This window comes from Triticum aestivum, chromosome 7D (genome assembly GCF_018294505.1).
Source record: "Triticum aestivum cultivar Chinese Spring chromosome 7D, IWGSC CS RefSeq v2.1, whole genome shotgun sequence".
NCBI lineage: Eukaryota > Viridiplantae > Streptophyta > Magnoliopsida > Poales > Poaceae > Triticum > Triticum aestivum.
The window spans coordinates 527,555,883-527,568,867 of NC_057814.1; the positions used below are offsets into that span (position 1 = coordinate 527,555,883).

The 12,985-nt window shown below is 41.3% G+C and overlaps 1 protein-coding gene across 1 annotated transcript; it reads left to right on the forward strand.

Annotated features, from left to right (window-relative positions):
* Window positions 1-564: 564 nt before the first annotated feature.
* On the forward strand, window positions 565-7,771 carry LOC123166761 (poly [ADP-ribose] polymerase 2-A). Its single transcript, XM_044584559.1, has 19 exons — window positions 565-773; window positions 1,432-1,777; window positions 1,871-2,104; window positions 2,211-2,338; window positions 2,838-2,919; window positions 3,028-3,257; window positions 3,335-3,461; window positions 3,892-3,947; window positions 4,157-4,230; window positions 4,583-4,629; window positions 4,743-4,792; window positions 5,153-5,215; window positions 5,491-5,571; window positions 5,867-5,977; window positions 6,062-6,137; window positions 6,442-6,584; window positions 6,928-7,001; window positions 7,274-7,373; window positions 7,470-7,771. Exons 1-19 carry the CDS (start codon window positions 690-692, stop codon window positions 7,566-7,568), a joined length of 2,205 nt encoding a protein of 734 aa, XP_044440494.1. The 5' UTR covers window positions 565-689; the 3' UTR covers window positions 7,569-7,771.
* The last annotated feature ends 5,214 nt before the right edge of the window (window positions 7,772-12,985 follow it).

Sequence of the window (12,985 nt, forward strand, 5' to 3'; positions counted from 1 at the left end):
AGATACCATATGGCTACAACCCAAACATAAGGCGTGGAGTGCCCTAGAGTACTACAATATGATTATTTGGGAAACGCTTGCCTGCGATGCGCTGCCTCCTCCGTGTGACGCGTTTCTTTCTGCAACATCATGTGTGTTGCAAAATTACCTTCCGCAACAACACCGATATTGCAAAAAATAAAGACAAAAAGAAAATTACAAATATTTTCTATAACGTTGTCTGTGTTTCAATCTTTTTCCCGCAGCAACACTCATGTTGCCTAAAATAGTGAAAAAAAAATATACAACATCATTTATGTTGCAAAAGATTTCTGCAACATAAGCTGGATAGCTGTACATCTGAAGGTTGCTCCCGAGACGGCGTAGCGTGGCCCATAATATTTTCGCTGTAAAAAAGAGTAGTAGTATAACATTTTCGTTGTAGAAAAAAAGGAGCAGTACGTATAGTATTTTCAATTCCCGCTCCTCGTCGCCTTTTCCAAAATTCTTCGTGCTCTCCACCTCTTTCCTTCTCGAGGAAGACTCCGACCCTCCGCCCCCCTTCTCCCGGAAGAAACCCCACACCCGAACCGCAAAACCCCAGCCCACCCACCCAAAATTTCGATAACTCCTCCTCCCCCCTCCCCATTCCCCTCCAAACATCTTCCAGAACCCGAGGAGGCGGTGGGGATCGGAGGCGAAGGCGAGAGATGTCGGCGAAGCTGCGGGTGGAGGAGCTCCGCGCCGAGCTGCAGCGCCGCGGCCTCGACGCCTCCGGCACCAAGCCGGCGCTGGTGAGCCGCATTCCCCTGTCGAAAACTTCCCTAGCAGTCATGGACGGACCGACCCGGGGCTGCCTCGCGCTAGGGTTCCTCTCCCACACCCCCGCCGCCGCCTCATCCCCCTCTCGCCGCAACCCTCCAATCTATTGTGTCTCGTGTCTCTCTCCCGGCGGCGGAGGCGTAGCGAGGCGCGATGGCCGCTGTGGGGCGTGCGCGGCTCGGCGGGCTGACGGAGCGCGGGGTTGGGGGCCGGGGGTAAGGACGAGCGGCGGCGGCGGCCTAAGGTCGCGTGTGGCAGGCACGGGCTATGGCTGTCTGAGCGCGCGCGCGCGCAGGTGGTAGCAGCAGTCACGGGCTGTTTGCGCTCCTTTTCTCTGAATTTTGCCTCAACGGCACCAGTAGCAGAGTCACGGACAGGAGCAGCAAATCTCTCTGAATTATCGGATTTCCCCCTCTGTCTGTTTGCGTCATCTAGCTGTGATCCGCTGGCCATAATTTGCTGTTCTGTGCACAGTTTAGTTGCCGGAATGCGCGCACCATGTGCTTGTGGATATGTGTATATATGCCCACACCCGCGTCGCTCTTGTGATGTGTATCTTTGTGCTTACAAACATTGACACATATGGGGATTGTCGTTATGACTTATGTCCTGCAATTCCTTTTCCACTAGGTGCTAAGGCTGGACGCTGCAATCCGTGAGGAAGGGAAGGAGGCGGCTTCTGCAGCTGAGATATGTAATGTAGATGGCATAGACGGTGTGGTCATGGATGGCAAAGCGGAAGGCAAGAGCAAAAGGAAGAGGAAAAGGCATGGTGAAGGTGAAAATGAGGAGGAAAATGACATTTTGGATGCGGCAAAGCTACAGAGCATGGGCTATCGTGAGCTGCAGGCTTTGGCCAAGGCACGGGGGCTCAATGCTAATGGAGGCAAGAAGGATGTTCTACAGAGGTTGCTCTCCAGCCCTGCTACTTCTGTTGTCGATCGTGGTGTTCAGGACAAGAAGGAAGTAGCACAAGGTTTGTTTGTCTATTAATTTCCTTATATTGGTTATTGAGTGGTAGGCTCTGAACTTTACTTGAGTATTAACTGTTCACTGTGTATTGGTGCAGCTGATGATGGGAAGGTTGAGGAGTTGAAGAAGAAAAAAATAGTCACAGATGTGATGCTGGATGCGGCACAGCTACAGGGCATGGGCTACCGGGAGCTGCAGGCATTGGCCAAGGCACGAGGACTTGCAGCGAATGGGATCAAGAAGGATGTTATTGAGAGGTTGCTATCAACCCCTGCTAATTCTGTGGCAGTTGCTGATGGTGGTTTCCAGGACAAGAAGAAACTTGCAAAAGGTTTGTTGATCTATTAATTTCTTGTATTGATCACCGGAGGGTGAGGTTTGAACTTTACCTGCAACTGTTTTTTGGCATGGTTGTTTATGCATTTTTGTTGGTGCAGGTGGTGTTGGGGAGGTTGAAGAGGAGGTGAAAAAGGAGAAGATTGTCAAAGCCACGAAGAAAGGTGCTGCAGTGCTGGATGAGCACATCCCTGACGATATAAAAATGACCTATCATGTATTGCAAGTGGTGCGTGAGTTCATTATTGGTTAATTTTTCTTACCCATATTGTACCTTGGATGTGTGCACTTCAATTGAAACCATGTTTCACTAAATTCCTACGTCCTATGCAGTATGCATGCTGAGTGAGTTCAAATCAAAACATGATCTATCCATGAATGTCAAACTTAGACAATGCAAAACATGATCTCTCATGAATGTCAAACTTAGACAATTCCTCCAACCAAATTAATTTTTTTCATTCATATGGTATCTGATGCATTACATCATGTTCAGGTTGTCACTTTGGCTTTAATATTCATAGATGTGATAGCCTATGGCGGCACCCAAATATACCATCTTAGCAGGCCTAATTTTACCATGTGTTTAGAGAATAGACCAACAAAAACTTTCACTGGCATCCTTCATGTATCATCTTAGTATTCACTATGTACAGTAGCTACCTTGAATGGTTATCTGTTCTTTCTACTATTTTGTTCACATCTTCGTTATACATATTTTATTGCAGGGCGACGAGATTTATGATGCCACCTTGAACCAGACTAATGTTGGAGACAACAATAATAAGTACTATATCATTCAAGCTTTAGGTTTGTCCTGCAACTGCAAGTCACTGTTGCTTACTAGCACCAGCACCACGAACCTATGAATGATGTGTAACATTCAATGGAAAATTAATTAGTGTTTGTTAACTGTAGAATCTGATGCTGGTGGAAGCTTCATGGTTTTCAATAGATGGGGGAGAGTAGGGGCACGAGGTCAACAAAAGCTACATCCCTGTTCAACACGGGACGAAGCAATAGATGAGTTTGAGGGAAAGTTTGAGGACAAAACAAAGAACAGTTGGTCTGACCGCAAGAATTTTGAGCGTTATGCAAAGAAATACACATGGCTTGAAATGGACTATGGTGAAGTCGACAAGGAAACAGTGAGATTTGGCTTTTAGTACTTACTTTGCAGTTTAGCACCTTTGTTGTTTTTAATCCTGTGGTCTTCAAATTTCAGACTCAGGTTCAAAAGAAAGGTTCCATTACTGATCAGATAAAAGAGACAAAGCTTGAAACTCGAACTGCCCAATTCATATCCCTCATTTGCAATATAAGTATGATGAAGCAGCAAATGATGGAAATTGGTAAGTAACTTGACAGTTGCTGCTTTTTCAACTGACATGAGCATCATAACATTCATCTGTTACAGTGAGCTTCTTATCTGTGTTTATATGCTAATCTGATATATTGTTAGCACTCTGCAATCTTCAATGATGTATCACCACCTTCATGTTCTGATGTGCCCGTACCTGTATCTGTACAACTTAGGTTTCTATGATTCAGGAGTTATAACTAGTTAGTTTTAGGAACTGAATACAAAGAGTTAATGGCCATACTAGAAATACATATGATCATCTGCTCAACTACTGGAGTTGGATTAATTCGGTTGAAAAAGATCTTTTATGTTCTATGTTGTCCCAAAAGTTTTCGTTCTTTGTTTTTGACAGGTAGATATACCTGTTGCTTACTCATGTAGCATTTGCTTTTACTAATTCATCCTGCCTAACCAATTAGGTTATAATGCTGATAAACTTCCCCTTGGAAAGCTAAGCAAATCTACAATACTTAAGGTGAGTTATTTTGATGCATCTTTCCTTGGAATTATCAATTCAGTATGCATATTACACGTTGAAGAAAATCGCATAACATGAACTCTAGTACTTCCTTTAGATTTAAATCGGTATGCGGTAACAGTTTGCATTTTGAGGTCTTGGTTTCATTTTCCATTATCTTGTCCTTTCTCTCTATTTTGATGGTGACTTTTCAAAGCTTTCCACAGGGCTATGATGTTTTGAAGAGGATTTCCAATGTTATTTCAAGGGCAGACAGAAGACAGCTTGAACAATTGACTGGGTGGGTCCATCCGTTTTTATCTGACTGCAACCGTTAAATATAACAATTAAACATGCCAATTGTTTTTAGTGAAAGCTAGTTTATCTGTGAGGATTTGAAGGCTAAACATCTCCAGGTTTCATTTTTGATAAAATGGTTCGGTCACTAGGATGGACTACAGTTAATGGCTGTTTTGCCTATGTAGCATAGACTTATCAGGATCTGCAGCATGTAATGATGATAGTTGTGCAATGCATGACATGCAGCATGTAATGATAGTTGTGCAATGCACGATATCATTCACCATATTTGTATGTCATGTTATTTAAAGACCTATATTTACTACAATTTCTTATATTACCTTTGGCTACAGGGAATTCTACACCGTGATTCCTCATGACTTTGGTTTTAAAAAGATGCGTGAGTTCCAAACTTTCTAGATTAACTGAACTTACAGCCAATATTTAGCATATCCGGCTATGTTTTATACCTTGTAGGAGCAAATCTGATCTTCTAACAAATTTATCTGACAGGTGAATTCCTTATCGACACTCCTCAGAAATTAAAAGCTAAACTGGAAATGGTAATAGTATTACTATGTTCGGCATGTTTGGCTTAATCTCAGCATTTTAACTGTCATGAGTTGTTAAAATCTTGTGCTCAACAAATGATTCTTTTCAAGAAAACTTTCGGAACAATGAATCTTCTAATATTTATGTGGTTCTGTCTCCATCATGTACACTACTGTCTAAGGAAGAAACTTACCTGTCATCCATCTCAAAAGAGCTATCAGGGTTGTTCAAAATTTATGTGGATTGTAGTTTCACATTCAAATTGTTTTCTTGCAAATATTCATATTTGTATGCCACTATGAATTGCACTGTCTCTATTGCCTCCCATTCCTATGGAATCTTCTAAGTGTTATTTTGTTGCTTTTTCTTAGGTTGAAGCCCTTGGGGAGATTGAAATTGCAACTAAGCTTCTGGAGGATGATTCAAGTGACCAGGCATGATATTTTGCAAATAAATCTGTTTAAAGATTGAACTCTGGAGTTACATCAGTTGCAAAAAAAAATATTTATCTTTGATTTTCAAGCTTGTGGTTCATGTTATTATGCATAACATGCTTTCATACTGTCTTGGATAACCAAAACTGTGATATGAATTTCTACTTGTTGCTTAAACTTGTTTTCCCATTGTTTTATAAGTAACTAAAGCATCTTTGTGCTTGTATACCCTTTGCACATGTTGCAACCTAACTGCAACGTGTTCTGGAATGTAGGAGGATCCACTGTACGCTCGATACAAGCAACTTCATTGTGACTTTACGCCTCTTGAAGTTCATTCAAAAGAGTACTCTATGGTAATACTTCTACAAATAATCTCGACCCACAATGATATTTACGCCTCTTAAAATTACATATTGCTCGCCAGTGCATGAAGGTTGCAACTGTCATTATAACAACTTAAGTGGGGATATCTTTAGCATTTTCTTCTTTTAAAATGTCTGAGTACTTTATTGATTGACTTATCACGCTTGAATGGCTTTACTCTTATCCACTACATTTATTCTTTTAATCTTGTGAATGTTGATGTTTGTCCAGTCTTTTCTTGAAGGATTTTGGGTTTAACCATGTTTGAAAATCTCTGCTGTCCAGATAAAAACATATCTGACGAATACACATGGCAAAACACACTCGGGTTATACTATTGACATATTACAAATGTTTAAGGTGTCAAGACATGGTGAAACAGAGCGGTTTCAGAAGGTCAGTGGAGTCTTCCTAATCCGCCGCGTCTAAGCATTTCAAGAGAACTGCTATAAATGTCTATTTCTCAAAATATTCTTGCAGTTTGCTAGTGCAGGAAACAGGATGCTTTTATGGCATGGTTCTCGGCTGTCCAACTGGGCTGGGATATTTTCTCAGGGTAATGCTATCCACGATTGTCATTGAAGCTTTTTATTCATAAGTATAGAGATAGATTTGCTTGTTTGTTTTATGAGTTATGAATTACTAGTTGCTGTTCCTAGTTCCCGGAAATAGCATTTGGGTCCCATCAAATGTACATTAAGATTAATTTACCTTCATCTGCATGAATTTGTGCTTCATTATTATCTGAATGTATTTTCTGGTGGAGCCTCTCTTATGTTAACTGCCTTTGTTTATAGCCTCAACTGTTTGTTAGTATAAATGAATGGCAGTTTTAAAACTAACATGATTCTTGCTCTCAGGTTTGAGAATTGCTCCTCCTGAAGCGCCTGTTACTGGCTACATGTTTGGAAAAGGGGTTTACTTTGCTGATATGTTCTCCAAGAGTGCAAACTACTGCTATGCTTCACAAACATCTAGATCTGGGGTGCTGCTTCTATGTGAGGTCTGTTTATCGTTGTCACCTCCAAGTCCAAGATATCAGGATCTGGGATTTTGCATGTTACTCCCTCCGTCCGGAAATACTTGTCATCAAAATGGATAGAAAGAGATGTATCTAGAACTAAAATACATCTAAATACATCCCCTTTTATCCATTTTGATGGCAAGTATTTCTGGACGGAGGGAGTACATGTTAGCCCAAGCGTTGTATTATTCACCTCATCTTATTCAATGATTGAGTGTTGGTTTCAAGAGCCCAACCATTTTTGTGTGGTTATTCATGTGTTGATGACTTGCATTTCTATGTGTGGTCTGCTTTTAACGTTTACTCAACTTACATCTGCCAGGTTGCACTGGGCGATATGAATGAACTACTAAATGCGAAATACGATGCTGATAGCCTGCCCAAGGGAAAACTAAGGTCAGTTTCTGATGCAACATGCTTTCGATCAATTCCAACGCTCACTTGATTCGAAAAGGAACACCAGTTTTACATTATGTCTTTCCTTACAAAAATCAAGTCTTTATTTAGTCAGTACTATTCCCTGACCACTGGATCAGATGGGGGATAATATTGTTGTGTGTAAAGTGCACAATTCTATCAGTTGGAAACATCTGGTTAATAACATAAATATTGCTGTTGATGCTTGATACGAGTATGAGAAACATCTGGTTGCAATCATTTTGATGCAGTACCAAAGGAGTTGGCCAGATGGCACCAGCGGAGTCGAAGGTCACTGAGGATGGCGTTGTTGTTCCACTGGGAAAACCCAAAGAGGAACCTTCAAAGAGGGTATGTTGTTTTGTTCACTTTGTCGGTACACTGTTGTAATCCAACCCTGTAGAAATGCAGGAGCTCTATGATGATTAACCATGTCTCTGGTTGCAGGGTAGCTTGCTGTACAATGAGTACATTGTTTACAACGTAGAGCAGATCAGGATGCGGTACGTGCTCCATGTTTCCTTTAACTTCAAGGGAGGACGGTAGACAAGTCAGGCTCGTGGGACCTCCATCGTAGCAAACCACTTTTGTGTAGGTTGTTAGTGTAGTAGGTGGGTTTTATCTTCAGGGGTCTCCTTTTTGTTGAGCAAATGTTTTAAGCCTTTCCTCGCATTTTAATGCCGGTTCCAGGCTTCCAGACTCTGATGGCTGATGCTGCGTGCATATTTAATGGCAATCTATTTTCTCAATGACTATGCATTTCTTTGTGGACAGCAACCAAAATGAACCCTGATGAACAGTAAAATTTGGAGAAGTAGTAAAACTTTGTGATTCCCATGCATGGGACGCCCCGTGCATGGATCGGCCGCTCGCTTTAGATGGAGATTTGGATAGATGCACATCTCTTCTAGTTGTATTTCAGCCATAGTCCTAAAGTAGCATGTGCTTAACTGATACTCCTTGCTTAGATGGAGTATCAGTTAAGCACATGGTCCATGCACCCACTCCTTGCCACACTGCACACCCATGCTTTTTCAAAGTTTGAAATCAAAAGCCTGATTTAGTATCAGGCACTCAGTAAACAAGCCATTTGACCAGTGGGAAATAGGTGATTTGCCACGTGTACTTGGCGGGAGAAATTTGTTTGGAAAAAACTTCGGTCTAGGAATTATCTATAAATCGACTTTGCTGCACGAACGCTACACTCATGCATGGGGTGATATATGGACTAGAAGGAACATAAATGTAACGAATACAAAATATGTCACTCAACCACAAAGTAATATATAGAATTGACATTCCATAAATATTTCACACTAAAGGAAAAACTATATCATCTCACATCATGTGGACTGAAACGACCCCCCATAGAAGAATCGCCCATTGACAACGGGAGTGGCTCGGTAGATATTCGAGTCAGTAATGACAGTGGGTGAGTCTTGCGTCAACGGCGAGGCCTGGCCATTCTGATCGAGGATTTGGATATTGCTCATGAACGCGGACGCCATCGCATCACCCGTGGGAAGGTAGCCACTGCCCATCGGAACTAAATTCGTCGTGTGGGTGTGCACGTATCCACCAAAACGGATAGATGGCGCTCTGTTCGCCATCCCTCCGGTAAATAACGACTTGGGGAAAGACCCAATAAATGCAGGGTCATCCTGATTGAACCCGTAATACACCAGCCAGTCTCCCATTACGCCGTCCTGTAATTTAGGGCATGGTTAGGTTCCAACGATGCATAGAGTTGAATGAAATACGTCTGTTAACATTTAGCAAAACTACTAATACGAAACTTGCAAAGCACGCCCAGCAAATTGGCACAACTTAACATGCAGAAATACAGTTTTCATGACATGTTTTCATACATATCACCCATGCTGAAAAAGCTAATTGACACAACTTAACATTCAAAAGTACAGCTTTCATGACATGTTTTCATACATATCCCAGATGTCGGAAAAAACAAATAACATGCATGTTTTTATCAAATATCATATCTATTCAATACAATCACACAGAAATTTTAAACCAGTGCACATCAATGATCATATAATTTCATGTTAATTTAAAATTTGGTAAAAAAGAACCAAATAACATGCAGATAGAGCAAAGATGTGTACTTTTAGTAACAAAATTACATGTAGAAAACCTAGTAATTATACGTATACAAATTAAGCATAATATGAAATATGAATTGCCCACCATTGATGAGAAATTATGAAATTAAATTAAAGGCCTGAGATGGATTAGATCAACACTGCCCACATAGACTGCTTTTAAATTAAAGGCCTGGAGGGAGTACATGTCTAGCTAAGAAAGTGAGATTTCGGGTGTGGATGGATGCATGTTAATATATGATTGGAATCTAAGATGAATTTCACATTATGTTCTCAGGAAAAAAATTGTATAATTTCACATAAATTAGTAAACATCTCGGGATGAAACCACATGACAATATTGGAGGGAGGTGTGTACCTTAAAAATTATAATAGTGATGGTTTGTTTGAGTCCCTTGGGTTGGGAAACTGTCTCAATTACACCTCCGAGCGTCATGGGTGCACCCTCTGCCGGCCGAAAACCGCACTGGGCATTGGGGCAACCAGTTTCTTGTAACCCATCATTCTACGTCAGCAGTAAAGGAGAAGATCAGCAACACATGTTAGTCCGTAGAAGGATAGTTAATTAAGCCATGCATCTTGTGGATCTCAAAGCGGCCTCAATTTATATGCAGACTAAAAAGAAATGGAGGGAGTATTATAGACCCACCGTCCATAGACCAGCTAAACGAGTGCGCGAATCGCCATGCATCTTGGGTGAAACCTAGAAGGACAATGAGCGAGGAAGCAATGTAAGCCATCTGTATATCACATCTCTCCATGTATTTGGCGCTGGCATGCATGTTGATATCACACACACTTGCCTCCCAGCCGATCTGGATTGTACTGTAGCTGCTCGGCTCACCGTCTCCTACGTCGAAGAGGATGATCGAGCCCACAGTGTACTGCTCGATGCCGAGGTTGAAGTTGTACACGTCCATCGTCGCGATGAACCCGTAGTAACCCTCGTCCGATGCTGCTGTCTGGTGCGCAGCAACCTAAGTGACGACACAGCACAAAGTCAATTTTTTTTGTGTTCATCAAGAGTATTAGCGATGGTTTTGGAATATATCTCAAATCACACGTATGTTAGTCTCCCGGCAAAAAAAGTAAAAGAAAAACATACTTACGTATTCTGTTTGAAAGCCAGATTCAGTATCGAGTGGTGAAACTTGACCGAGCGACCATCTTTGGGGGAACATCCTCGTTTCGTTCCTCCACTTTTGGAGGTTTAGCTGATCAACAATGAACGTGCAAATTATCAAACTATTTGTAATTAGAATTTTAATCAACACGATTGTCCGATGGATTATGAGTATATATACCTGTTGATTAGTTGGGTAGAGCCGTGCAGCATTGGTTCCAGTGCCGGCCAAAAGCACCACTCACACGGTGAGACGAAGAAGATCAACCATATCGCCTCGGCCGGTCTGATTGCCAGCCTATATAGACGCCGGTTTCCTCGTGACAAATTTGGAAGCTCTTTTCCACGATTTATTCTTTTGGGAAATCTTCCCCTCAAGTTTGTTGTTTCCATATTTGGTGTCAGATTGATTCCTCTATGCTTGCGGCGGGCACTGAGGTTTCTACATCTCCTTTGAGGTTTCCATTTTTCGCGTAAGATTGATTCATCTTTACTTGCCTTGTGAGTTTTTTCTGCCCTGTCACACTCTCATTTGTATGGCTCTTGTTTTTTTAGTACGAGTACATTTGTGTGCCTCTTGTTGAGTCTTTTTTTTTTAACACAATGACGGCACATACGCTCATTACATAACTCATCCTTACGAATGCACGTACATCCTACACCTATAAGCAACTGCGAGTGATTGAGCCAACACATCATTTTGAGATTGATGAAGTTGCCACATGCATTCGTAGTCGATGAAAACGTCTCCTCCCACTGAATGGACGTCTCGGGAAGGCCTGAAATAAATTCAGAAAAATACGGCCATCAATGCCAATTTTAGGACTTGCACCCTTGTGGGTTAGTTCCACCACAAGCAATCTAACCATATGAGCTACACTCAGCTCAACAAGAGGAGTGTACCTCTTGTTGATTTGACAAGCCGCTTCCTTGCAGATCCTGGTACAAACCAGATATATATATTTTTTTTGTGAAAAGGCCTAAGGTTATAGGAGTATATTAAATTTCACATGTCCTTACAAACATACTCATACACAAAAATAAAATTACATTCAAATAATTGACAATGTCAAAGTCTTCTTTCTTCTGCATTTATCGTCTGTATGTCATGAGCATAGTTCGATGCCGCCTCTAGGCCTCCACCTAGATGGAGCAAACTTTTTTAAATCCAGGAGCTCGTAAAAGTAATGGCCGAAAAGGGAGCAAACTTTTTTAAACCCAGGAGCTCGTAAAAGTAATGGCCGAAAAGTCATCGATGCAGACCAGGAGACACCGACGGCCGTGGTCTGCAAACAGTCAGGAACCAGTCTCTTGCTCTCTTAATCACATAGTTTCATGGTATTTGGTCAGTGAGTGTGTGATATTTTTCTCCCATTACAACATGGACATGTTTGCTAGTACATCTAAAGATTTGACTTTGTTGCACGAATGCTCCACTGTACATGCATGCATGTGATGTATGGACTAGTAGAAAAGACATAAATGTAACGAATACCAAACATGTCACTCAACCACAATGTAATAGTATATAGTTATCTATTCATAAATATTGCACACTTAAGAAAAAAACTATGCCATCTCACATTATGTGAACTAAAAGGGCCCGCCGTAGAAGAATCGCCCATTGACAATGGGAGTAGCCCCGTAGATATTTGGTTCAGTAATGACCGTGGGTGAGTCTTGCATCAACAGCGATGCCTGGCCATTCTGATTGATGATTTGGATATTGCTCATGGACGCGGACGCTGCCGCATCACCCGTGGGACGGTAGCCACTGCCCATCGGAGCTAAATTTGTCGTTTGGGTCTACACGTATCCACCAAAACGGACACCCGCTGCTCTATTCGCCATCCCTCCAGTAAACAGCGACTTGGGGAAACGCCCAATCAATGCAGGATCATCCTGATTGAGCCCGTAATAGACCAGCCAGTCTCCCATTTCGCCGTCCTGTAATTTGGGACATAGTTAGGTTCCAAAGATACATGGAGTTCTGTCAAATATGTTTGTGAACATTTAACAAACTAGTAAGACACACTTGCAAAGCACATCCAGCTAATTGACACAACTTAACATGCAAAATACGATTTGCATGACATGTTTTCATAAATATCGCCCATGTCTGAAAAGGCTAAAACATACTCCCTCCGTTCCTAAATATAAGTCTTTTTAGAGATTTCAAATGGACTACCACATACGGATGTATATAGACATATTTTAGATTGTAGATTCACTCATTTTGCTCCGTATGTAGTCATTTGTTGAAATCTCTAAAAAGACTTATATTTAGGAACGGAGGGAGTAATATGCATGTTCTTATTAAATGTTATATCTATCAACTACAATCAAAAAGAAAATTTAAACCAGTTCACATCAATCATCCTAGAACTTCATAGAGCAAGGATATGTACTTTTAGTAAGGAAATGTCACATAAAAAGCATATTAATTAATCTATACAAATGGCAATCTCCAGAAAACATTATATTTATACAGACTAGAGAGTAATAAGTACACAACAAAAAGTACAGCTAAGAGCCAATAATTAAGCGTAATGTGAAGAATTTGTATCCCGCATTGGTAAAAAAAATTATAAGATTAAATTAAAGATCTCAAACGCATTAGAGTGACACTGCCCCAACAGGGGCGTAGCTACGTACAACTAGCCGGTGTCACTGGCACCGGGTCCAATTTGCATTTGCTTAATATAATCCATTAATTTAGT